We start from the raw sequence: 27,647 nt of genomic DNA, 5'->3' as shown, positions 1-27,647 counted from the left end.
CGGCACCCCTTACAAATAAGGTGAGATACAGGTAAACAATTGGGGGGGGGGGGAGAAAAAAAAATCGGTCTAAGCCTGGGCCCCTAGAGAGGGGGTCCAGACTGAGGTCAAGGCCAAAAAACAACTCATAGCCATAGCACACATCCCTCTTACATGTAAGATGGAAACATTAAACATCAAAGAACATAAAGGACATTAAAGGTATTAAAAGACCCGAGCTGATGCAACCAGCCACTTCTACAAATAGTTATAGATAAAAAGCAAAAGAAACATATTCACTGCGGTGGCCTCTGCGGTGTTCCAGGCAATCGTCTGCTGGGGTGGAGGGAGCACGGCCAGAGACAGGAGCAGAACCAACAAAGCAACCAAGAATCTGTCCACCAACTCTCAGCCAGTGTCCAGTCCGCATGGATGAGCGAGGATGCGTCTGAGGAGACTGAGGTTTCCGATACCTTCTCATTAAGAAGGCCCAGCAGAGAATGTACTTCCTGCGGCAGCTGATGAAACTTAAGGTGCCAACTGAGATGCTGGTACAGTTCTACTCAGCTATCATCGAGTCCATCCTCATCTCCTCCATCCCCATGTGTTTCCCCGGTGACACAGTCCGGGACAAGCATCAACTGCAGCGCATCATACGTATTGCTGGGAAGGTTATTGGCTGCAAGCTCCCATCCTTCCAGGACCAGGAGGCGTGGGGTTCGGATCACAGCTGACTCTTCTCACCCTGGACACAAACTATTCTCCCCTCTTCCCTCAAGCAGAAGACTACAGTCCATCCAGACCCATACCTCCTGCCACTTGAACAGTTTTTTCCCCTCGGCAATCAGGCACATGAACAATAAGAAAGATCTGATAGCAAATTTACAGCTAATTTTATTACCTATTCTGTGTTGTGTTTTATGTTGCATGATTGCACCAAAATAAATTCCTAGTTTGTGAACCCGTTCTCAAACAATGGCAATAAAATATTTTCTGATTTTTATTGTGATTCTAATTAAGTACTCAATACATTTGGAAAAAGAAAAACATGTGTTAATTAGCAGATTTCACAAAACAAAAATAAAAATGTTTTCTCAGTCATTGGTGTATCTTTTGAAATACTTAAGTGGATTGCAGGGCTTCACGGTGGAAGAGGGGTTAGTGCGTCTGCCTCACAATACGAAGGTCCTGCAGTCCTGAGTTCAAATCCAGGCTCAGGATCTTTCTGTGTGGAGTTCGCATGTTCTCCCCGTGAATGCGTGGGTTCCCTCCGGGTACTCCGGCTTCCTCCCACTTCCAAAGACATGCACCTGGGGATAGGTTGATTGGCAACACTAAATTGGCCCTAGTGTGTGAATGTGAGTGTGAATGTTGTCTGTCTATCTGTGTTGGCCCTGCGATGAGGTGGCGACTTGTCCAAGGTGTACCCCGCCTTCCGCCCGGTTGTAGCTGAGATAGGCGCCAGTGCCCCCCGCGACCCCGAAAGGGAATAAGCGGTAGAAAATGGATGGATGGAAGTGGATTGCAGAATGTGCACATATTGGACTGCAAAGTGGTAAGACAGGAGTATTATTATTGTATTAGCTCTCTCAGAAAATTAAAACTGCAGTTTTAAGGAAATGTTAAATACAGAATAACAAATTTCATTTGGAAATTTCATTGATGGTTTAGATCAGGCTTGGCCAATTATTTTGACTCCGGAGGCCAAATTTAGACAAAAAAATGTGTCTGGGGGCCAGTATATCTATCCACCTATGTATACATATACAAATACACTATTACAAAAACTCACAATAATATTTGATTGAAATCTAAACATGTTATGACCGCCTTAGAGAACACAGTGGAATTTTAAATTCCATCCATCCATCCATTTTCTACCGCTTATTCCCTTTCGGGGTCGCGGGGGGCGCTGGCGCCTATCTCAGCAACAATCGGGCGGAAGGCGGGGTACACCCTGGACAAGTCGCTACCTCATCGCAGGGCCAACACAGATAGACAAACAACATTCACACTCACATTCACACACTAGGGCCAATTTAATTTTGCCAATCAACCTATCCCCAGGTGCATGTCTTTGGAAGTGGGAGGAAGCCGGAGTACCCGGAGGGAACCCACGCATTCACGGGGAGAACATGCAAACTCCACACAGAAAGATCCCGAGCCTGGATTAGAACCCAGGACTGCAGGACCTTCGTATTGTGAGGCAGACGCACTAACCCCTCTTCCACCGTGAATTTTAAATTTCTTTACTTAATAAGACACCCAGAATGTACAATAAAACAATGAATGTCATCAAAAGCGTCATCATTCCGCAACGTTTTCAAAAAGAAACTCCGCAGGAAATTTAAAATTGTAATTAAGAAAACTAAACCGGCCGTATTGGCATGTGTTGCAATGTTAAGATTTCATCATTGACATATAAACTATCAGACTGCCTGGTCGGTAGTAGTGGGTTTCAGTAGGCCTTTAACTATGAACGATAAAAAACGTAATATTGACAACTTATGAACGTCACACCCACTGTCGATCGACACATTTTACAATGAAGCGAAATGCAACAAAAATGCAACAAACACAGCAAAATATGAATGCGAAGGGTAAAAAAAAAAAAAAAAAGACCACCTTCAATCTGATATATCACTAAGCTTTAGAACTTAGTTATAAAAATCTCCTTCCGCGTCTGTCCCTTAAACCAACATTTCAGGCTGGCCGCTCTGGAAACACTCTGTGGAAACGCTCGCCGCCCACAGAGCTTGGTGCCTCATCTGAGCTCCTGTGACTTAGATTACCATAGTAACTGATTAGATTACCATGTACATCATGCAAAAACACGGATTGTAACCACTAAAATACTTGGTATAGTTCAAGACTTACGGATATTTGAAAAACATCTCTGCACATCATAATGGCAGCAACATTTTTGATTTTAAAGATCTAAAGAAATTATTTGGAAATGTCTGGCGGGCCAGACTGAAAAGTTTAAGCCCGAGCCTTAATTTGCCCAGCTCTGGTTTAGATATTGAGGTCAGATACAACACAGGGATAAATAACCCTGACATTCACATCAAGTCAGATTAATTTGTCAACAAGTGCATAACAGCACATGGTTGGATGCCTAGAGCATTGATACCCAATGTGGATGTTTTAATACTGTATTGTGAGAGATATGATGATTGGGTTAACAATAACTTTGTCCCACCCGTACTGCCAAACTTATAATTGAACAAAAGATAAACAATAAATATTGATCAAAGTATTCGGACAGCTGGGGTCATAAAGTTTCATCCATCCATCTACTTTCTACCGCTTGTCCCTCTCGGGGTCGCGGAGGTGACTGGAGCCTATCCCAAAAAACTGATATTGGAAGACACAACGGATTCAGTCCAGTATTTCCACAACACACTCATGCATCTATGAAATCAGGTATCTAACTTTGGGTTCTTGCCCATCTTTGTTCTAAGACTGATGCAGCATTTTACATTTTTGCTACCAATCTGTGATGAAATCTGCAGAAGCACTCCTCACTTATGACAAATAACGTATATTAATATAATTTTACCTCGAGCCCAATATTACAATTGGTCGCATAACTTAAGAGTGGCTAAAACATTAACTTTAAGGGTACCCATTATGTTTCTAATCCAAATTTAACAAACTTTATTGTGGTCTATATAATATGCATTGAATATGGCTTGCCTTTAGTGTAAATTTTGCATACATTTTGCGCCGACTTTCTGCGGAAACAGCAAACAGTTTATGTGTGGAGGCGTTCCTAGATTGCAAATGAAACCTTCCCTCACCCTCTCTGAAAGTATCAGAATTTATCTTTTGAAAATGTACACTGTTAAATATATAAATTGAGATATATATATATATATATATATATATATATATATATAAATTGATATATATATATAAACATATACATACATATACACACACATATATATACATATATTTATACACAGAAAATATAAACACACATATATATTTATATATATATAAATATATGCATACATATACACACACACATATATATATAAATAAATATACGCATACATATATACACACATATATATATATATATATATTCACACACATATATATATACACATATATATAAATAAATGTATATATGTACAGTATATATCTATATATACACACATGTATATATACACATATACAATACACATATACATATATATATATATATATATATATATATATATATATATATATATATATATATATATATATATGTATATATATATATATATATATATATCTACAAACCCCGTTTCCAAATGAGTTAGGAAATTGTGTTAGATGTAAATATAAACGGAATACAATGATTTGCAAATAATTTTCAGCCCATATTCAGTTGAATGCACTACAAAGACAAGATATTTGAGGTGTAAACTCATAAACTTTTTTTTTTGCAAAAAAAATTAACAAATAATTAATTAATTTCATGGCTGCAACATGTGCCAAAGTAGTTGGGAAAGGGCATGTTCACCACTGTGTTACATCACCTTTTCTTTTAACAACACTCAATAAACGTTTGGGAACTGAGGAAACTAATTGTTGAAGCTTTGAAAGTGGAATTCTTTCCCATTCTTCTTTTATGTAGAGCTTCAGTCACCCAATCCTCTTTGCTGTCGTTTTTTAAGCTTCATAATGCGCCACACATTTTCGATGGGAGACAGGTCTGGACTGCAGGCGGGCCAGGAAACCACGCTGTTGTAACTCGTGGCTTGGCATTGTCTTGCTGAAATAAGCAGGGGCGTCCATGATAACGTTGCTTGGATGACAAAATATGTATCTCCAAAACCTGTATGGACCATTCAGCATTAATGGTGCCTTCACAGATGTGTAAGTTACCCATGCCTTGGGCACTAATACATCCCCATACCATCACAGATGCTGGCTTTTGAACTTTGCGCCTATAACAATCCGGATGGTTGTTTTCCTTTTTGTTCCGGAGGACACCACATCCACAGTTTTCAAATATAATTTGAAATGTGAACTCGTCAGACCACAGAACACTTTTCCACTTTGCATCAGTCCATCTTAAATGAGCTTGGGCCCAGCGAAGCCAGCAGCCTTCCTTGGTGTTGTTGATAAATGGGTATTGCTTCGCATAACAGAGTTTTAACTTGCACTTACAGATGGAGCAACCAACTGTAGTTACTGGCAGTGGTCTTATGAAGTGTTCCTGAGCCCATGTGGTGATATCCTTTACACACTGACGGCGGTTTTTGATGCAGTACCACCTGAGGGATCAAAGGTCCATAATATCATCGCTTACGTTCAGTGATTTCTCCAGATTCAGGTTGGGTGTTCTTGGGATGCAACTCAGTATTCTTCCTCCTCCAAACACGACGAGTTGAGTTTATACCAAAACGTTCTATTGTGGTTTCATCTGACCACATGACATTCTCCCAATCCTCTGCTGTATCATCCATGTATCCATTTTGGTATAAACTCAACTCGTCATGTTTAGGGGAAGAAGAATACTGAGTTGCATCCCAAGAACACCCAACCTACTGTGAGGCATGGGGGTGGAAACATCATGCTTTGGGGCAGTTTTTCTGCGAAGGGTACAGGACGATTGATCCGTGTTAAGGAAAGAATGAATGGGGCCAAGTATCGTGAGATTTTGAGCCAAAACCTCCTTCCATCAGTGAGAGCTTTGAATGGTGGACCAAATACTTATTTTCCACCATAGTTTACAAATAAATTCTTTAAAATTCCAACAATGTGAATTCCTGGATTTTTTTTTTACTTTCTGTCTCTCACAGTTGAAGTGTACCTATGATGAAAATTACAGACCTCCTAATCATTTTAAGTGGGAGAACTTGCACTATCGGTGGCTGACTAAATACTTTTTTGACCCACTGTATTTTTATATATATATATATATAAATATATATATATAAAACCCCGTTTCCATATGAGTTGGGAAATTGTGTTAGATGTAAATATAAACGGAATACAATGATTTGTAAATCATTTTCAACCCATATTCAGTTGAATATGCTACAAAGACACAACTGTGTGTCCAAGATGGTAGCGCCCTGACGGCTGCGGCTTGAAGACGCTCATGGTATATATAGAACATTTGGCAAAAATACCGGACAATTCTGCAAACTTCATGGCTGGCTTACAGCATGGACACTCCGTGGTCACACACGACCGCCAGACAACTCTGGATGTGGATAGATCAGGCCGTTTTGGACTAAAAGATGCGTGTACGTTGGACCACCTCGCTAGCATGGGAATACTTCGCCAGTTACATCCAGAGGCCTTTGACGCAGCGGAGTATAGTACCAGCAGGGACTGTCAACGAAAGACACGTAAGCGGTGTGATCGATGCCGAGCGGGGCTAACAACAAAGTTAAAGGCTAATCCCCACATATATCTGGGTGAGGAGTCAGTTAAGTTAGAACTAGCCAGCGCCAGGCTGGATAATCCCTGCACACATAGCCATTTTCTTAGAATAATACACAACTCACATAATGTTTTTTCTGCTATGGCTGTATCAGAGTTGGACATGCGTTCTACTGAGGTGGCAAATTATAATGCTTTCAGTTTATCGCAACACCAAGCAAACAATCTGAAAATTCCTGTCATATTAATTCCTAGATATGGTCGTAATTATTTTAGGTGCACTACGCATAATAAACGCAACATTATTAATATTGCTACTACGGATAATTTGATCAAAAACTCCTTAAAACAGCCCACTACCTATAATATGGGCTTTTAAACATAAGATCAGTGTCTCCCAAAGCGTTATGAGTTAATGAGGTCATTAGAGACAACAATCTTAACGTCATCGGTCTCAGCAATACCTGGCTTAAACCGGATGACTTTTTTGCGCTAAATGAGGCATCTCCTCCTAACTATACGAATGCGCATATTGCCTGTCCCCGTAAAAGGGGTTAGGGGGGTAGCACTAATATACAACAAAAACTTTAACCTTAGTACTAACCTGAATAATAAATATAAATCGTTTGAGGTGCTTACTATGAGGTCTGTCACACCGCTGCCTCTATACCTGGCTGTTATCTACCGCTCCCCAGGGCCCTATTCGAACTTTATAAGTGAATTCTCAGAGTGTGTTGCTGATCTAGTGAAGCACGCCGATAATATAATTATAATGACGGACTTTAATACCCATATGAATACCCCATCATACCCATCGTGCTTGGCGCTACAGACTATAATTGATAGCTGTGGTCTTACACAAATAATAAATGAACCCACGCATCGCAACGGTAATACGATAGACCTAGTGCTTGGCAGAGGTATCACCGTTTCCAAAGTTATGATACTCCCATATACTAAAGTAATGTCCTTTCATTACCTTATAAAATTCAAAGTTCAGACTCATGTTCGGCAAACTAATAATAATAATAACTGGTATCGCAGCCGCAACATTAATGCTACCACAACGAAAACTCTTGCTGGCCTACTGCCCTCGGAAATGGCACCATTCCCAAAGTATGTGGGCTCTATTGATAATCTCAATAACAACTTTAACAACGCCCTGCGCGAAACAATTGATAGTATAGCACCGCTGAAGTTAAAAAAGGCCACAAAAAGGCGTACCCCATGGTTTACTGAAGAAACTACAGCTCTTAAATTATCATGTAGAAAGCTGGAACGCAAATGGCGTTAACTTGAGGTTTTCTATCAAGCATCGAGTGATAGTTTAATAACTTATAAACGCATGCTTACCTTAGCTAAATATAAATATAAAGCTAAATATTACTCAAATCTCAGCCACAATAAAAAAGATCCTAAATTTTTGTTTAGTACAGTAGCATCGCTAACCCAACAAGGAACTTCTTCCAGTAGCTCCACCCACTCGGCAGATGACTTCATGAATTTCTTTAATAAGAAAATTTAACTCATTAGAAAGGAGAGTAAAGACAATGCCTCCCAGCTACAACTGGGTTCTATTAACACAGATACGACTGTATATTCGGCGGATACTGCCCTCCAAAATAGTTTCTCTCTTTTTGATGAAATGACATTAGAAGAATTGTTACAACGTGTAAATGGAATAAAACAAACAACATGTTTACTTGACACACTTCCTGGGAAACTTATCAAGGAGCTCTTTATATTATTAGGTCCATCAGTGCTAAATATTATAAACGTATCACTTTTCTCTGGCACTGTTCCCCTAGCATTCAAAAAAGCAGTTATTCATTCTCTCCTTAAAAGACCTAACCTCGATCCTGACCTCATGGTAAACTACCGACCGGTGTCTCACCTTCCCTTTAAACTTGAAACCAGTGAAGTTGGCACATTGTACGATTAAATATTATGTTCATCTACTCTTGGTATGTGCACTATATGTGTGACATTAATAAAAACAATAGCGGTGACTTCAAACAGTGTACATTTATATTTGGAGAGGCTGGGGAGTGTTTTTTTTTGCAATCATGGAACGCCACCACAAACCAACATCTTGCAAATCTGCATAAAGTGTGTTATAAAACAGAATGTGGAGCAAAATGTACGTAAAATCTACACCAAAGCATACCCAATACATACAGTGTCTAGACCACAAATAATAGTTTTAAATGTAGATAAAAATTATCCTAGGTCAGCTTTCAATATTTTGTATTTCCAATTTTCTAAACAGCCAAAATATTTTCTCTTTGGGTAATGTTCACCCCCACCAACACACTCACAACTTAAGTACACGCTTCTCAAGGGGACTGGCTGATTTACCCCTGCTAACCAAGACGATTTAGAATGGGGAAACCCCTTTGCATTCGTCCTATTTCCCTTTACCAGAAGCACACTACACACTGTCCTCTTACCTCCCTCCTCGTCAGTGCGCACACTTGTAACAAACTTACAGGAAAGGAGGATGTATTTGCTTTGTGTTTATAACCAGAAAATAGCCTGATAACATTTTGTTGTTAAATTTTTTTTACGATAGTTTGGTTACCAGAGAATTGCTGGCATCATTAACCAAGAAACCACAATGTGTTGACATGCAGGTTCTCAAAGAATCAAAAACAAACACTGATCTTACAGAAGTTGGACTGAAGTGCTCTCTCATGTTGGTGAACGGATCCGCAGAGGAAAGCTCCACAGATAAGCTACAGCAAACACAAAACATATTAAAAACATAATGACAAAGGTCTACTACAATAGTACATACATTGTTTGAGCACAATACTACAATACTTACTGGGATGGAGTCATGTCGCCATCTCTTTTTGTGCTCTGCTGCCCCAAGCAGTTAATGAAAACCTGAATTGAACACATGGATATGGTACTCATGATGTTCAGCTCAGTTCAATTTCAGTTTATTTCAAACATGTTTACATGTTAATCAACACATTCCAAATATTGTTGGTAATAACACTCTGACAAAGCCAGTCAAAATAAAACAAACATACTGTTTTATATGCAAAAAGGCTGGACCCAAAGACAAAATGCTTTCCTATAAGCTACACTTTATTGATCAAACCCATCATTTGTGCGTTTTCAGAATCTTCACTATATTATGGTTAATGTAGGAATATGTGTGCATCTACAGGAAGTATAGTGATCAGCATAATAAACAAAAGGGCAGAGATTTCGTACCACTTGTCCTTTAAGGGGGGTGATTTATTTTATTTTATTTCAGTCAACAATTTTGGCTGGGGTTAGATATGATATCATGTCATTACAAACACGTCTCTAGGAAATGTATAATGGGTTATAAAATTCTGGAAAACTGGTAGCTAATGAAGAAAAATGCTGCAACTGATGTGCAGTATCCAGGTACCATCCATCCATCCATCCATTTTCTACCGCTTATTCCCTTTCGGGGTGGCGGGGGGCGCTGGCGCCTATCTCAGCTACAATCGGGCGGAAGGCAGGGTACACCCTGGACAAGTCGCCACCTCATCGCAGGGCCAACACAGATAGACAGACAACAGACAACATTCACACTCACATTCACACACTAGGGCCAATTTAGTGTTGCCAATCAACCTATCCCCAGGTTGATGTCTTTGGAAGTGGGAGGAAGCCGGAGTACCCGGAGGGAACCCACGCATTCACGGGGAGAACATGCAAACTCCACACAGAAAGATCCCGAGCCTGGATTTGAACCCAGGACTGCAGGAACTTCGTATTGTGAGGCAGACGCACTAACCCCTCTCCCACCGTGAAGCCCATCCAGGTACCATTTGTTATGAATATACAGTATATGTATAAATATATAGATATCTATATGTATGTGTGTGTATATATATATATATATATATATATATATATATATATACATAAATATATATGTATATATATATATATATATATATATATATATATATTTGGTTTTTTAATATATACATACACATATATACTATGTATATATACTGTATGTACATAAATATACAATTACATCTTTCACTCATTCACACTCGTTCTCATTAGGGTTATGGAATGAGCTGTAGCCTCTCTCTTCTGCCTTTAGATAAGGAGGATTCACCTTCAAATGGTCACAAGTCAATAACAGTAGAGTATATTAATAATTATGCATGATCTATTTTTACGACACTAAACACTGAGTGTTTTTTTCTTGACACTCAGATGGAATGCAGTGCACATGGATGATCGTTTGAGTCACACATTAAGAGTGTTACTAAAACGGCCTTCGTTCATCTCCGTAATATCGCTAAAATTTTTTCCATTTTGTCCACTAGCGATGCTAAGATCATTATTCATGCGTTTGTTACGTCTCGTCTCTATTACTGTAACATATTTTTTTGGGGTCTGCGTATGTCTAGCATTAAAAGATTACAGTTGGTACTAAATGCGGCTGTTAGACTTGACAAGAACAAGAAAGTTTGATCATATTGCGCCTATATTGGCTCACCTGCACTAGCTTCCTGTGCATTTAAGACGGGATTTTAAGGTTTTACTACTTATGTATAAAACACTACACGGTATAGCTCCATCCTATTTTGCTGACTGTATTGTACCATATGTCCCGGCAAGAAATCTGTGCTCAAAGAACTCCGGCTTATTAGTGATTTTCAGAGTCCAAAAAAAGTCTGCAGGCTATAGAGCGTTTTCTTTTCAGACTCCAGTACTCTGGAATTCCCTCCCCGTAACAGTTAGAAATGCTAGCTCAGTAAAAGCATTTTAATCCCATCTTAAAACTCTAGCCTTTATATAGACTCCCCTTTTAGACCTGTTGATCTGCCGTTTGTTTTCTGCTCTGCCCCCCTCTCCTTCATCAAGAGAGGGGGGCACAGATTTGGTGACCACAAATAAAGCGCTAGCTGTCCAAAGTCAGGACCCAGGGTGGACCATTCATCCGTGCATCAGTTGGGGACGTCTCTGTGCTGCTGACCTGTCTCCACTGAAGATGATCTCCTGCTGGCCCCACTACGGACTGGAGTCTCACACTATTAAGTTAGATCCACTTTGGACTGGACTCTCACAATATTATGCTAGATCCATTCGACGTCCATTGCACCAGGGGTCCCCCCACATCTGCAGTCCCCTCCAAGGTTTCTCATTGTCATCCCATTGGGTTGAGTTTTTTTCTTGCCCTGATGTGGGATCGGAGCCGAGGATGTCATTGTGGCTTGTGCAGCCCTTTTAGACACTCGTGATTTAGGGCTATATAAGTACACCTTGATTGATTGGTTGATAAATGGTAGGTGTGTTAGTCGTCACATGGATCCAAAAATAATAGATCAATGATTTTTTGCTAGAAAAATTACAAAATATACTTGCTTTCATGATGTTTACACAGAGTTCTGTGGCTTGATCCTGAACTTGGTCCAGCTGCAATATCTGAAGAAACAAAACAATTCATGAGTAAAATATGACCTGCTCTATTTATGGAACACTCCTTGTACAAGAATAAGTAGTAATTAGTGGAACAATAAAAAATAAGTTTGTAATTGTGATTTTGAATTATGACTGTATTTCTTAAGACAGCTTAATACATTGCTTTAATAGTGGTATACAATAGTTTTAGTCAAAATTGTATGATGTACCTTTATTTATGACTTTTACAAATATATATTTTGGTGGTTATGATTACTATCTTACGTTGATCTCTCCTGGTTTGATGTCCAGAGGCTCTTTCAGTGATTGCAGCATTTGGGCCATACACTGTTCAAACTGGGATGGCTAAAGAAAAACAGCAATAGAATACCAGAAAATATGACAAAAAATATCCTTCAGAAATTAGATTGACACAAAACCAAAATTACTCTATAATGCAAATCTGTAAAGGAGTTATTTGACAAAATACAAATAGGCATACACAGCTCTTGCTATTTTTAAGCGATACAAACTTGATCATGTAAGTGAAAACTTTAACAATGACATACATGATGCTACTTCCTTACCAGCCTGGTAAATCCCTCTACAATCCAGTCCTCCTTCTCAGCAAGTCTCCTGACATCTAAAAAACACACAAATTGGCATCAACCTTTAACACTTTTGTAGTGTTTTATTAGAAAAAAAACACACATGTTGAGACGTGCTGTAGACAAATTTCCTCATTGTCAAAGAACAGCAGAACCATGTTTGAAAGCCAGCTGCATTTGTATATTAGCACAGGATCTTCGGATTAATTGTTGAATATCCATCCATCCATCCATTTTCTACCGCGTATTCCCTTTCGGGGTCGCGGGGGGCGCTGGCGCCTATCTCAGCTACAATCGGGCGGAAGGCGGGGTACACCCTGGACAAGTCGCCACCTCATCGCAGGGCCAACACAGATAGACAGACAACATTCACACTCACATTCACACACTAGGGCCAATTTCATGCATTTATATAATTATATTTCCATAAATACCATAATTATATTTCCATAAATACCATTGTTTATGTAACAACTACCCAATGCGAATACTGTAATCACAATTAGAATTGCATAAAGAAAACCACAATGTGGTACAAAACATCTCACAACAAAGATCACTAAATACAAATATGTGCAAGTTAAGAGAAAGTCAGGCACTCTACTCAAAATAACCACAAGTGAAAGTAAGCACTATAAGGTTTTCTTATAAGAGCCACACATGTGTTTATATCCTGTTTGTAAATTAAAGTGCACCATAAGCTCATGTACAGTCGTGGTCAAAACGTTTATATACACTTGTAAAGAACATAATATCATGGCTGTTTTGCGTTTCCAATCATTTCTACAACTCTTATTTTTTTGTGATGGAGTGATTAGCACACACTGGTTGGTCACAAAAAAAGATTTATGAAGTTTGGTTCTTTTATTAATTTATTATGGGTCTTCCGCCCGCATGCAGCTGAGAAAGGCTCCAGCACCCCCCGTGGGCCCAAAAGGGACAAGCGGTAGAAAATGGATGGATGAAAATGTGACCAAATCTGCTGGGTCAAAGTATACATAGAGCAATGTTAATATTTTGTTACATGTCCCCTTGGAAAGTTTCACTGCAATAAGACGGTTTTGTCAGCCATCCACAAGCTCCTGGCAAGCTTCTGGTTGAATTTTTGACCATTTCTCTTAAAAAAAAATGGTGCAGTTCAACTACATTCGTTGGTTTTCTGAAGTTGACTTGTTTCTTCAGCATTATTTACACATTTAAGTCAGGACTTTGGGAAGGCCATTCTAAAACCTTAATTCTAGCCTGATTTAGCAACTATTTTACCACTTTTGATGTGTGTTTGGGGTCATTGTCTTATGGGGCTGATGATTTTAGGTTGTCCTGAAGAGTTTGGAAGTAATCTTCCTTTTTCATTGTTCCATTCACTCTCTGTAAACCAACAGTTCCATTGGCAGCTAAACAGAGCATAAAACTACCACCACCATGCTTGACAGTAGGTTGTGTTCCTGGGATTGAAGGCCTCACCTTTTCTCCTCCAAACATATTGCTGGGTATTGTGGCCAAACGGCTATATTTTAGTTTCATCTGACATCACATGGACAATGGTAAGGCCTTCTGGAGGAAAGTTCTGTGGAAGGTCCCTTATTGCAGTGAACCTTGCCAATGGATATGTAACCAAAAATTAACATTGCTGTATGTATACTTTTGATCCAGGAGATTCAGTCACATTTTCAGTAGACCCATAATAAATTCATAAAAGAACCAAACTTCATGAATGTTTTTTTTTTTGTGACCGACAAGTATATGCTCCAATCACCCCATCACAAAAAATAAGAGTTGTAAAAATTATTGGAAACTCGAGACAGCAATGACATTATGTTCTTTACAAGTGTATGTAAACTTTTGACCACGACTGTATATAAACCAGAGGCCAACAGGTGCTGACCCCTAAGGGCATAATGTACAAGTGTTGACCACATTTGGCACGAATTGTGTGGCAACGTTGTCTCTGTGTACAGTAGGAATCCTGAAGTTATTAAATAATACGAGTTCATAAATGTGTACTCAAACCATGGAGGTTTCGCAGAGAGATTTATCAAACAATATTGCCTTCTTCCAAACTTGCTCCAAACGAGCCTGTTGGAATTTGAGACTTAAGTGACGTATTTTGTCTTAGTTCCGTCAGCAGAGATCACCATATATGTTAGAGGTTAACCCAAAGTGCTTTGTACGAGTCTGACATTTTTACTCTGTTGTAGTCCAAAGTTGTTGTCAGTAAGTTCCTTTTCTATCCTATTGTTGTGGGGCAGACAGGCTCATAGATGCAAATGCATGCTAAAATACGGCGCTGTTGCAATTTCTGATAAAAAAAAAGTAGCAAACTGTATTTAGGGCCTAATTTCAGCGGTAAGTAAACAGTCAGTGGCAACGAAATGAGGCAAAAAGGAGGAGCACGATTCCAGAGTCAACAGTTCAAAAGGTGTTACGCCATTTTCTTCATCAGCCAGCAATCACACTTACGGTGAGGTGTATTCATGAATACTGGAATACCCAGGTTGTACCAGCGAGGCCCTTTCAGTGGCTTTGGCTCTCAGATCTTCTATTTGTTGTTTGTAGGACAGTGTTTTGTTCAGCCATAGGCTGTGGTATTTGGGGGGCCTGCTGCAATTCTAAGCGGTTTCTTTCCCACATATATCTCCGACACAGGTACGCTTCCATTGGCTCCCACTTTAGCTGCTGCATGGTAATGGCAAGGTCATCCGCATACCCACACCTACTAGAGCAGGGGCGCTCACACTTTTTCTGCAGGCGAGCTACTTTTCAATTGACCAAGTCGAGGAGATCTACCTCATTCCTATTTATAATTTATATTTATTTATTTATGAAAGAGACATTTTTGTTAACAAGTTAATGGTGTTTAATGATAATACAAGCATGTTTAACACACATAGATTCCTTTCTTCCATGAAGACAAGAATATAAGTTGGTGTATTTGATTCTGATGACTTGGATTGATTGGAATTAGACAGTGGTGCTGATAACGTCCGTATTTTCAAATGGAGGGGAAAAAAAAGTCCTCCTTTCTGTCCAATACCACATGAAAGTGGTTGGATTTGGCATCTCATTTGTCCAACTTGCATACTCGTTTTTAAACACTTTGTTATGAGAGTAGCATATGTGTGTGGCCCTTTAATGTCTGGCAGCAGGTGAGTGACGTCAGTGACTGTGCGGGTGGGCAAGCAAGTGAGAAAGCGGTCGCTGAGGGCGGGGGAGAAATACATTGGCATCAAACTCCGTAGCTTGCTAGCTTGTGCACGCTAGCTTTCTGAGACTCTTATTTTGTTAGCACAGGCAGGATGAAACAGGTCTTTTATGGTGAAGACAGGAACTGTGCAGTCGGTCTTTAGAGTTTTGACAGTAGGTACGGAGTCTCTAGAAATAAAATGTGTTTCTCTGCGTCCGCCCTGTTAGTGATTTTTTTCTTAAATATGAGCTCGCAGCAGCCAGCGTCATCTCACAAGATCCTCGGGTGCCGAGAATGTCAAACAACTGACGAAAGTGAAGTCTTGGTATGATTGATGATTGCTCATTTTTATGTCTATTTTTTAATGCCTGGCTTGAGATCGACTGACACACCCTCCGAGATCGACCAGTCAATCGCGATCGACGTAATGGGCACCCCTGTCCTAGAGGTTGTCTCTGGAAAGTCATGGACATACACATTGAACAGCATCTGACAGGACAGACAACTGAGCGATCCTGTTTTTCAGCAGGTTTGTTTAAGTCTGGAAATGGCTATTAAGAAATCTCTTGATAAGTTCTCATCAACACTGGACACGCTAAAGAATGCAGAAAACCTCCTGAGCTATTAGGCGGAGTCCTTAAATACACCTGAGAACATAACCATTACTTCGGGGCTAGGATGAATGGCATTTGTTGTCACCGAGCACTTAGGAGATGTTGAGTACGTAGATGGTCTGCCATGCATTACGGCTGAAATAGGTGAAGTCTATCAACTTCACGACCTCCGTCCATCTTGCCCGAAAGATGGTAACCAGCTCCGCTAGCAGTGCCGTTGCTGTCATTTCCACGTCTACCCTTAAGGGGAGCTTGCTGATGCACGGGCAAGCAGGGGGTTGTTAAAGTCTCCATCCCAACCTTGAAAATAACCTCAGTTGTAGCCTTATGGAATAGTTTTCTCTACAATGCTGGTCTGGGAGATTGCTGTTTGTTCTCTCAGCCTATGCTGATTAGATTTTGGGGTTGATACAGATCACTGTCTGGATTCAGGATTTTTCAAAAGGATTCTTTACTATTGGGAGATAAAGCCTAGTGGAATTCTGTGCTTTGGGGGTGCTTTTGTAGTTCCATCCATCCATCCATATTCTTCCGCTTATCCGAGGTCGGGTCGCGGGGGCAGCAGCCTAAGCAAGGAAACCCAGACTTCCCTCTCCCCAGCCACTTCGTCTGGCTCTTCCCGGGGGATCCCGAGGCGTTCCCAGGCCAGCCGGGAGACATAGTCTTCCCAACGTGTCCTGGGTCTTCCCCAAGGCCTCCTACCGGTTGGACGTGCCCTAAACACCTCCCTCGGGAGGCGTTCGGGTGGCATCCTGACCAGATGCCCGAACCACCTCATCTGGCTCCTCTCGATGTGGAGGAGCAGCGGCTTTACTTTGAGTTCCTCCCGGATGGCAGAGCTTCTCACCCTATCTCTAAGGGAGAGCCCCGCCACACGGCGGAGGAAACTCATTTGGGCCGCTTGTACCCGTGATCTTATCCTTTCGGTCATGACCCAAAGCTCATGACCATAGGTGAGGATGGGAACGTAGATCGACTGGTAAATTGAGAGCTTTGCCTTCCGGCTCAGCTCCTTCTTCACCACAACGGATCGGTACAACGTCCGCATTACTGAAGACGCCGCACCGATCCGCCTGTCGATCTCACGATCCACTCTTCCCTCACTCGTGAACAAGACTCCTAGGTACTTGAACTCCTCCACTTGGGGCAGGGTCTCCTCCCCAACCCGGAGGTGGCACTCCACCCTTTTCCGGGAGAGAACCATGGACTCGGATTTGGAGGTGCTGATTCTCATTCCGGCCGCTTCACACTCGGCTGCGAACCGATCCAGTGAGAGCTGAAGATCCCGGCCAGATGAAGCCAACAGGACCACATCGTCTGCAAAAAAAAGAGACCAAATCCCGCGGCTACCAAACCGGAGCTTTTGTAGTTGTGAATTTTAATTTCATAGTCATGAATTTATTACTTACCTTTTTATTTCTGTGATTGAAACGTGTTTAAATTGTATGTTACTTAATTTAGACAAAACATGTTCTTTTTATAAGTACCGTTTTAGCACTGGCACCATTTAAAAAGTATCGATGTTGCACCTTAATCTATGAAAGTATTATTGAAGAAAAATTATTTGCAAATGCATGTCTCAATCTTTGTGTCTGTAATTCAATCCACCTGTAGGTGAACTAATGTGTGTGTGTGTTTTGTCTGTTCGTAATTTGATTTGTCTATGGTTAAAAAAAATAATCTGTTTATACGTTTACACGTGACTTTTTGACATACACATGCATGTGTATGTGCGTGTGTATGTTAGGGTTGTACGGTATACCGGTATTAATATAATACCGAGATACTAATGAATCATATTTGGTACTATACCGCCTAAAAAAAAGTACCGGTCCCCCAAGTCGTCACATCGTGTCATGCAGACGAGCATGTTCGCCAATGCACAGTCACGGACCACTTACAAGCAGACAGTGTGTAGACAGGAAAGGAGTAGAGTAGCGTATCTAGTCGATACTACTATGATCACATTAATATTTTCTATCATCACAAAATCTTTTTTAGTTTAAAAAAAAATGTTTATAAACTCAGGAAAAACGTCCGTTGATTACTATATAATCATGATAGTATTGACTAGATGTGTAGATCCACCCATGGCGTTTGTTTACATGGGTGTAGTGAAGCATGTTTTGCTATTCCTCGTCCTGCAGGGATGATACTGGTAAGAAACATACTTTATTTGTCGCCATGGAGACAAGGATTAGTGATTTAGAAGTAGCTAAAACACTGCCGACTGCGGCTGGACTTTAGCTGCTAGTTTGCTAACCATGTCTTAAAGAACCTCTTCCTAAGGGTGTTTCAGTGTTATAACTTCACCTTTATCGTTAGTTTTTAAGCCAAAATTTGTCCTTTCTCCCCTTTCTGTTTACACACTGTCTCTTCTTGTAAGTACTAAGTGATTGTGCGCTGCCGAACATGCTCTTCTGCTCGTAAAACCAACAATGACACAATGTGATGACGACAGGGGTGCAGGGGGTACGGGACTGGCACTTTTTAGAGGCGGTATAGTACCGAATAGGATACATTAGTATCGCGGTACTATAATAATGCCGGTATACCGTACATCCCTAGTTAAAATACATGTGAATTGAAGTACAGGCACACAAATTGAGATAAGAATTTGCAAATATTTTTGCTACAATAATACTTCCGTAGGTATCACATAATATGTTAAAGATACCCGACGAGACTGAAGAACTGAACACACACTAGTGAGCTTCTAGTTCCTGTAATAAATCTGCATTTACCGTCTGTGGTGTGCAGTAGTGTCACCATGAGGCAGTGAACCCTTAGTTCCAGCAGCAACTCTTGGATCACTTGCAACAGATCATTTGGGATCTCCAAGGCAGACAAAGCCTCATGACAACCTCTGGATAAGATAGATTAGGGTATTAATGAGTAAAGCAAACACACCACTAAAGACTGCTAAAAACATTGGAGCAGCACAAAATTATAAATTATATGAAAATGACCTGACAGTGTGGATGATTTCAGTGAACCAGGCCCCAGAAAGTTCTGTTTTGTTCTCCCAGCCTCCATAAAGACTTTGCTCCCCTCGTGGCAGTGTCGTAGGAAGAAGGGCCCCCCGCACCAGCTTGACCAGTCGATTGATAATTTCCTCAATCATTTTCTACACAGGTAATACACACACGGTTAGGAAAGCCTATATTTCAAACTCCAAAGTTGGTAGGATTTTACTGTGAGGCGTCACAGCTGCATACTTTGAAGTCATTTTGCCTTTGTCTTGCATTCTTCTTTGATTTTTCCACCTGCCCAGATTTCTCTCCAGTCTGCAGGAGACAAACATAACACTGTTATCTGACATCTAAATGTTAAATTATATTTCACACTGTAATTATTTTGCATGTACTTACCTCACTAAAAAGACTTCCATTGACATAAGAGATCCAAAGCTTCCAGAAATTAGGGAGTTGACCAATTACCAGATCCGACAGGTTTTCTACAAACTGCACTTGCTGAGGGGTTTCAAAGTGGCGGTCTAAAATGGACAAACATACATACTGTATTCCACTACAATTATACATGATGTCTCTTATTACAAACATTAAGGCACCTTAATATCACATTCCACTTTGGCAGACTATATGAGAGGCCCCGAAACCCAAATTATTTTCTAAATTAAATTCACAAAAATTTTTGATACAAATTTTATTTTTCCCAAGATGGTGCCGCTGTAGTGGCTGCTAGTGACAGGAGCTCTGTGCTCTTGTATCATTTTTTTGTGTTCCTGATGTTTCCCTCTGGTTTTCATGTGTTTTTTTTTGCCTTTTGGTTCGGGACCCTTTGGGACTGTGCGACAAGGAGTGGCACTGTCGTGAGTTTTTTGTGAACTTTTGGGTCTGCCTCCCGGGAGCCTTTTGGCCGTGGAGACCAGCTGAAGTGTCTCTGCCATCCCAGAGTCCGTTTGGAGAGACTCGAGGAGATACGGATGAAGAGACATTGCTGCGAAGCTAGCGCTGAGCACCGGGACGGACATGCTTCACAGTGTCTTGGCTGAATGAGCGTGTATCGGACACCTCGGTCTCCTTAGACGCATGTTCGCTCATCCATGCAGACTAGACACTGGCCTGGAGTTAGTGGGCGGCTGAGGGTGGAGTCGGCTCTCTTAGTTGCTTTGTTGGGTCTGCTCCTGTCTCTGGCCATGCTCCTCGACCCCAGCAGACGATGACGTGGAACACCGAAGAGGCCACCACAGTATATATGGATGTTTTTGTATGATTGCTTGTCTATGCATGGTGCAATATATATTATTGGTTAATTATTTGTTGGGTTTTTTTGTTGATTAACTTTAGTAGCAGTATGTAGAAGCATTCCTGGAGTGGTAGCTGGTTGCATCTAATCTGCTCTTTTAATGTCTTTAATGTCCTTTGTGTTCTTTGATGTTTCCCTCTTACACACATGTGTACGCTATGGCTATGAGTTGTTTTCTTCTTCCTTGGGCCCAGGCTGAATATTTATTTTCTTTTTACACACTCCTCCCCAGCATTTACCTGTTTCTCATCGTTTTTTTGTAAGGGGCGCCGGAAGTTGGCAGACCTGTCTGCGATCCTGTTCTGTCTCCCTGTGATGTTTGTCTGATCTTGAATGGGATTGTGCTGAACATCTTGATTTCCCCTCAGGGATTAATAAAGTAACTCTGATTCTGATTCTGAACATTTCCCAAACGCTTTAATTGTGGGTGCTATTAAGCATTTATTCGAAATTCAATCCCTATTCAAACACAATATAAAAATTTAAGATCTTTTAGGAATTTGAAGTAACCATAGAAACCATATGCACAAGACAAACAAATATAAGCACACAATGTACCGGTATATGTGAACTGAGACGTGAGTGTGGTACTCACTGCTAGGTCTTGTCATCTGCAGGCTACCTCCTCTCTTCAAAGATGATGTGTGGCTGAGTCTGCTAAGTGCTGAAGAATCCAAAGCTCCGACACAGACTGACACACAACACAGAGGACACGGGCAGCAGAATAAAACTAATTAACTCTGTACGATAAAGAAACGCACACTTCAAATATCAACCATTTCAAATAAAAATGATTAATCATTGCACATTTGTCAATCGCAGGTTGCTTTAAACTAAGATATCCTCATTCGTTCCTCTCATTCTCTCTTCATTTATTCAATTTCAGATGTAGCTTTGTTTACTGCTAAATACTTTTCTGTTGTTTTCAGTGTAACAAAAACAGATCTGTAAACTTTGTCAGAGCTGGGGTGATGTAGGTTAACATCACTGGGTTCAGTTACATGTAATTTCTGTTACCAGAGGGCAACTCTTACCACTAGATGGCAACATGTGTATGTGTTACACAAAACCGTTTAATCAGTGTCTCAGCAAATATATTGACTTCTAAAAGCACTTTAAGGACTACAGCACCTAATCAAACATGTGAGAATGTCGACACTTCTAAAACTACTAACTTGTGAGTCTCTTTTCTGGCTGTAGGACACAAGAAATATGAAAAAAAATCCCCCAAGACCCAGCCGGTAACTGGAATATCAAGGATGTGGGCAAAATACAAGTTTTCCCTTCTTGAATTTAAAATATAATACAACAGTATAAAGCAGAGCTTTTTTAAATAACAAATTCACTCTGAGATTGAAATGGTTTGGCTTTCTGAAATGTATTTCTCTCAATAGAGGGGAGAGCTGCTGTTGCTAAACCTGTGGAAACCTTATCACAGTGTTGCTAGACGGGAAATGAAAAGTTATTGTACGCGAAACTTAAAATTGTCATACTTTGAGAAAAAAAATTAACTTATATTCCCGATTCGACATTGCTGAGCACCATCTGCTACATTAAAACATTACCACGGACCGTGTATACTGTAGCTTATAATGCATCCATCCATCCATTTTCTACTGCTTGTCCCTTTTGGGGTCTCGGGGGGTGCTGGAAATACATCCATCCATCCATCCATCCATTTTCTACCGCTTATTCCCTTTTCGGGGTCGCGGGGGGCGCTGGCGCCTATCTCAGCTACAATCGGGCGGAAGGCGGGGTACACCCTGGACAAGTCGCCGCCTCATCGCAGGGCCAACACAGATAGCAGTCTTACCTAATTATAATACTGATATAATTATGATAGAATACAATGAATCAGGGTTTTCCCAATACCAATAATTTGGTACCAGTACCAAAATGTATATCGATACTTTGATACTTTTCCACATAAAGGGAAATATAAAAAAGTGTAACATTTTAACAGAAAATCTTACAATACAATAAACATATGTTTCCTACTGCAGTCAAATAACAATTTTAGAAGTTATATTATAAATTAAAGGGCATTATACACATTGTGTTTTTCTTGTTGCCCTCAAAGAACAATTTACAATTTTTCATATTAAATATAGTCTGCCACATTCAAGGATTAGATTAGAATATAATAAACAAAACTTTATTTACATAATATTAACTGCTTCATGATTTATGGTTGCCAATACTGGTCTGTTAATTAAGAAAAATACAATTATTAGTAAGTACTAAAAACAAAACTATGGATGAATGTACCCAGATAAGATATGTAGCAGGTAAAACACACATCTGTTAATGATAAAACACAGATTGTAGCAATTTGTTACTAAATTCAGTCATTCTACTTGTACTAGTTGAAGTTAGATGGGCGGTCTTAACTCCGCTAATATTTGGTATTAAGCCTAGCAGCTGAGTGCGAGTCTATGTATCTAGTCTACGTATGTCAAATATCTACATGTCATGTATCTACATGTCATGTATCTACATGTGCACAACAGGTAGCTGTTAACTTATGAGAGTAGCGTACAGTATGTGGTTTGGGAGAATGTCGATGTGTTGGCTAAGTGACGTCAGTGAGGGAGTGGGCGAGTAAAGAGTGAGAGAGGGAGCGTGCGCACTGCGCAGTAAAGTGATGAATGGGTCTGTTTGTGTCCTACAAAACTAATAATAAAGCAACCAGATTGTCACAAATCGGCAACCTCGAATTCTGGCCGGAAAGCGGATCTTACCGGACCCATTGTGGGGTAATGTGAACTGAAGGGAACATTTCCCCTGCGCTCTTCTACTACGGTCTGCACCGGAGCGAACAGCAGGACCGGTGAAACAACTACATTATTACCTGTCAGTCTTTATAAATCATTGTGCAGAGTTGAATGATTATTATTTAAATGTTTACCTAAGTTTGACGCAAAAGGTGGTAATATTAATCGCCACATTTGGTGAGACGTGTTTTAAAGCAACACTTGAAGCGCAGCGCATTGTTGTTTGAAGGGTCACCTTTACCGTTAGTTTTGAAGCCCAAATACCTCCATATTGCGCTTCACTACCCTCTTTATTACCCAGTATAATTTTTTGCCATTCTTCCCCACCACAATGTTATTGCTAGTATGCACTTTGGGTGTGCGTTTTGACACACAACATCATGCTCTATAGTCACCGCCACACAGCGGCACTGAGATCAACGAACTGTACTGGTACTTTTCGAAGCCAGTATAGTACAGATTTCAATCAATTAATATCGGGGTACTTTATTAGTACCGGTATAGCGAACAACCCTAGAATAAAATAACAGCAAAGTTGGGAAAAATCCTTCAATTGGAAGAACAGTGCCCTAATCTGGCTGTAAAAGAGACAACATCAGGCGCAGTGCAGTGTATTTATGTTTGCTAATAGCGATGTATAAAAAGTGTGAAATTATTGGCTATTGTAAGATGTTTTTTACATTACATTGTACAGAGGGTGAAATAATAGTATAATCAGCAAACTAAAATTAGTTAATTCTCACCTTTATAAAGCAGTACTTATCAAGTCTAATTACAATTGCATGTAATTCAGTAAATTTTCTTAACACTGAAGTCCCTGTAATTTTTTTCCTGACAAACATTTTCTATGGTCTACAAAATGTATTGTTGATAGCAGAAGAGGTTAACATGGGTATTCCACAGTTATGGGGGATACAGACTGCCTAACATGGTGGTGGAAACAACAAAAACACAGGGCCGATAAAGGGAGACATGTACAGTAGAATCTAGGATGAAAACCTCCCGGCCCCAGCCAGAACACTCACGAGGAGCCATGGGTTTTCCAGCATGACAATGAATCAAAACATAAGGGAAGGTGCACAAAAGAGGTGTGCAAGAAAGAGCACATCTTGTAGTGCTTGGGTCTTAAAAATGACCTATGATGATTATAATATCCATTTAACACAATTCTTTGTGGTCTAGATCATATGCATTGGATATGCTTTGGTGCAAATTGTGTTTAAAATTTTACTCCACAGTCACATTTTGAACCCTCGTTCCCAGTTCGTGTCCAACCGGTTTGTGGGTGAGGGTGTTTCCTGAGATTGCAAATGAAGCCCCCCAACCCCAAACCTCTCCAACGGTATCAGAGTAACAGTTTGATTGATTGAATGATTGATACTTTTATTAGTAGATTGCACAGTTCAGTACATATTCCATACCATTGACCACTAAATGGTAACACCCAAATAAGTTTTTCAACTTGTTTAAGTCGGGGTCCACGGCAATCAATTCATGGTACAAATATATACTATCAGCATAATACAGTCATAACACAGGTTAATCATCATAGTATATACATTGAATTATTTACAATCCGGGGGTGGGATGAGGAGCTTTGGTTAATATCAGTACTTCGGTCATCAACAATTGCATCAACCGACTTTGAAACAGTGTAGGTCTTACTTAGTAGGATATGTACAGCCAGCAGAGAACATAAACACTATACAAAGTCACCGATTTACCATGAATTGATTAACGTGGATAAAAGTATCAAAAAACAAACAGACCTGTCAATACATTAAGTACACATTGGTACACCTTGTGTGGCACACAATACCGACTCATAAAAGCTGCATTTACCAGAAATAATTTCACTACATGTCGCACATCCGTATTATTGTGTGCATGTCACAATTAGATAAAAAAATTATACGTTATCCTACCTTCTCTAGTGTTCCCTCAAACCAAGTAATTATGTCGCAATGATGCCGTCTTATTCCATCAAAGTTTAGCAGCTAAATCTAATTTCATACTGGCCAGTGTCAACCTAACAGGCCTGTCAAAAAAGTTGACATATAAACACAGAAGTATTTTTTTTTTTTTAAGAGATCAGAGGAGGCGGGACGGCATTAGATGATAAGGAATAACAAGAGATGCTGCAGCTGATAGCCTCGGCACAGCAGAGTGGGAGGTGGCTGGCCAACAGTATATACTAGGATTCCCACATTAGTATGTCTGTCAATCTGTGATGTCACAAATGGCCTACTCTTAAAACAAGACTGCAAAACATAGCGTTCAGAGACATCACAAAATGCGCGCAAGCTTCTGCCCAGATGCATAGTCCTTGTGATTGAATCGTTGGCAATTTTTAACAAAAATATCCAATTGTGGGACAATTTTGGAAAAAAAAAAAAAAATTATCATAAATCCCCCTTAATGACATAAAACTGAAACTGAATTTTTGAGTGGCCAAGAATCAGCCTATAAACCGCCACGATTTGGAGAGTATCTGTCCCAGCAGTGGAGTAAAAACCCCCCTGAGATGTGTCCAAACCTGGTGACCAACAATAAGGAACTGACTTATGTGCTTTCTAATAAGGATTACTCTATTGAGCACTAAGTCACAGTTCAAATGAAATGATTGAAAAAGGCTAAATAGCGTGTTGTTTCAGGTGAAATATAAGTAATGCAATGCATAATGTGTCTGTTACCTTTCTGGCCAGTGATAAACTCATCCCTACAGTCTTGCATCAGCTGCAAGATCCATTTATGCTGAGCGTAGATGCACTGCCACGCAGGGTCACCTGCAGCATGCAGGTCAGATAAATACCTTCACAGGGAGACAAAACAAAGAAACAGCATTAATATTTAATCTAATTGCACCCGCCAACTATTGCTTTTTTGAATTTCAATATTTTAGCTAAAGAAATAGATAGTAATAGTTCTCTATAACTTCATGGTGTGTCCTAATAGCCAGTTTTTGCAATAGGGCTAATGACTGTACAAAACCCAAAAGCAATGAAGTTTGGACGTTGAGTAAATCGTAATTAAAAACAGAATACATCCATCCATCCATCCATTTTCTACCGCTTATTCCCTTTCGGGGTCGCGGGGGGCGCTGGCGCCTATCTCAGCTACAATTGGCCCTAGTGTGTGAATGTGAGTGTGAATGTTGTCTGTCTATCTGTGTTGGCCCTGCGATGAGGCGGCGGCCTGTCCAGGGTGTACCCCGCCTTCCGCCCGATTGTAGCTGAGAAACAGAATAGAATGATTTGTAAATCCTTTTTAACCTATATCAATTGAATAGACTGCGTTTGAACTAAAAAATTTTGTTATTTTTTTCCAAATATTAGCTCATTTAGAATTGGATGACTGCAACATGTTTCAAAAAAGCTGGCACAAGTGGCAAAAAAGACTGAGAAAGTTGAGGAATGCTCATCAAACACTTATTTGGAACATCCCACAGGTGAACAAGCTAATTGGGAACATGTGGGTGCCATGATTTGGTATAAAAACACCTTCTATGAAATGCTCAGTCATTCACAAACAAGGAAGGGGTGAGGGTCACCACTTTGTGAACAAATGTCTGAGCAAATTGTTTAAGAACAACATTTCTCAACCAGCTATTGCAAGGAATTAACATAATCAAAAGGTTCAGTGAATCTGAAGAAATCAATGCACGTAAGCAGCAAGGCTGAAAACCAACATTGAATACCCGTGACCTTCAATCCCTCAGATGGTACTGCATCAAAAAGCAACATCAGTGTGTAAAGGATATCACTACATGGGTTCAGGAACACTTCAGACAACCACTGTCAGTAACTACAATTTGTTGCTACTTCTGATGGGGGAGACCACAAAGAAGAGTTTTACATGTAGCAACAAAAAAAAACGTAATATGCAACTGGGATAGGTCCCAGCCAACCACGTGACCACGATAGGGACAAGCGGTAGAAGATAGAATGCATAGCAAAGAAATGCAATTTTGGATGACCTTTTTCAATATTTTTTTATGTGAATCTATACATTAAACTTCAACATTTCATAAAAGTTACTCATGTTATGTATTTGTTTCAATAAAACAGCTTGACACACTTGTTTGGTTTTAACTTGTTTGACTGAAAATATTTAAATTGTGTTATTTAAGACATTTTCATAATGCTCTATTTTTTTTTATATTTCTGTGTTACAAATGTTTTCCATTTAGTAGCATCAGTGCTCCTAGTGAAAAAGCTAAGCGTACAGCCCTGTCAACCAGAAAGTTGGTTAAAGTAGAGGAAGCACAACAATATATTGTCTTTGAAGGGGACTGTTGGCATGTCTGCTAAAGATAAATGGTCAGCTTTTGCAGTGTTTTTGGCTGTCAGATTGAGCAAACCGAGGTAAAAATCTACAGAACCAATGTCTGCACAACAAACAGGGAGTGCAGACAGAC

General features: G+C 40.1%; 1 protein-coding gene across 1 annotated transcript in view; it reads right to left on the bottom strand.

Annotated features, from left to right (window-relative positions):
• The window catches only part of exoc2 (exocyst complex component 2), a 108,634-nt gene that overhangs the window by 16,648 nt on the left and 64,339 nt on the right, over positions 1-27,647 (bottom strand). The window contains exons 11-21 of the mRNA XM_061883751.1: positions 25,924-26,042; positions 21,052-21,147; positions 19,559-19,683; positions 19,406-19,474; positions 19,157-19,314; positions 18,932-19,053; positions 12,369-12,424; positions 12,067-12,147; positions 11,746-11,805; positions 9,200-9,261; positions 9,041-9,107 (exon numbers count right to left, since the gene is read on the bottom strand). Coding sequence (XP_061739735.1) covers positions 9,041-9,107; positions 9,200-9,261; positions 11,746-11,805; positions 12,067-12,147; positions 12,369-12,424; positions 18,932-19,053; positions 19,157-19,314; positions 19,406-19,474; positions 19,559-19,683; positions 21,052-21,147; positions 25,924-26,042 — 1,015 coding nt within the window. The remainder of the gene's footprint in view (positions 1-9,040; positions 9,108-9,199; positions 9,262-11,745; positions 11,806-12,066; positions 12,148-12,368; positions 12,425-18,931; positions 19,054-19,156; positions 19,315-19,405; positions 19,475-19,558; positions 19,684-21,051; positions 21,148-25,923; positions 26,043-27,647) is intronic.

This window comes from Nerophis ophidion, linkage group LG22 (assembly GCF_033978795.1).
Source record: "Nerophis ophidion isolate RoL-2023_Sa linkage group LG22, RoL_Noph_v1.0, whole genome shotgun sequence".
Lineage (NCBI taxonomy): Eukaryota > Metazoa > Chordata > Actinopteri > Syngnathiformes > Syngnathidae > Nerophis > Nerophis ophidion.
The sequence above is the reverse complement of the archived record's forward strand: the minus strand, read 5'-3'. Positions and strand labels throughout refer to the sequence as shown.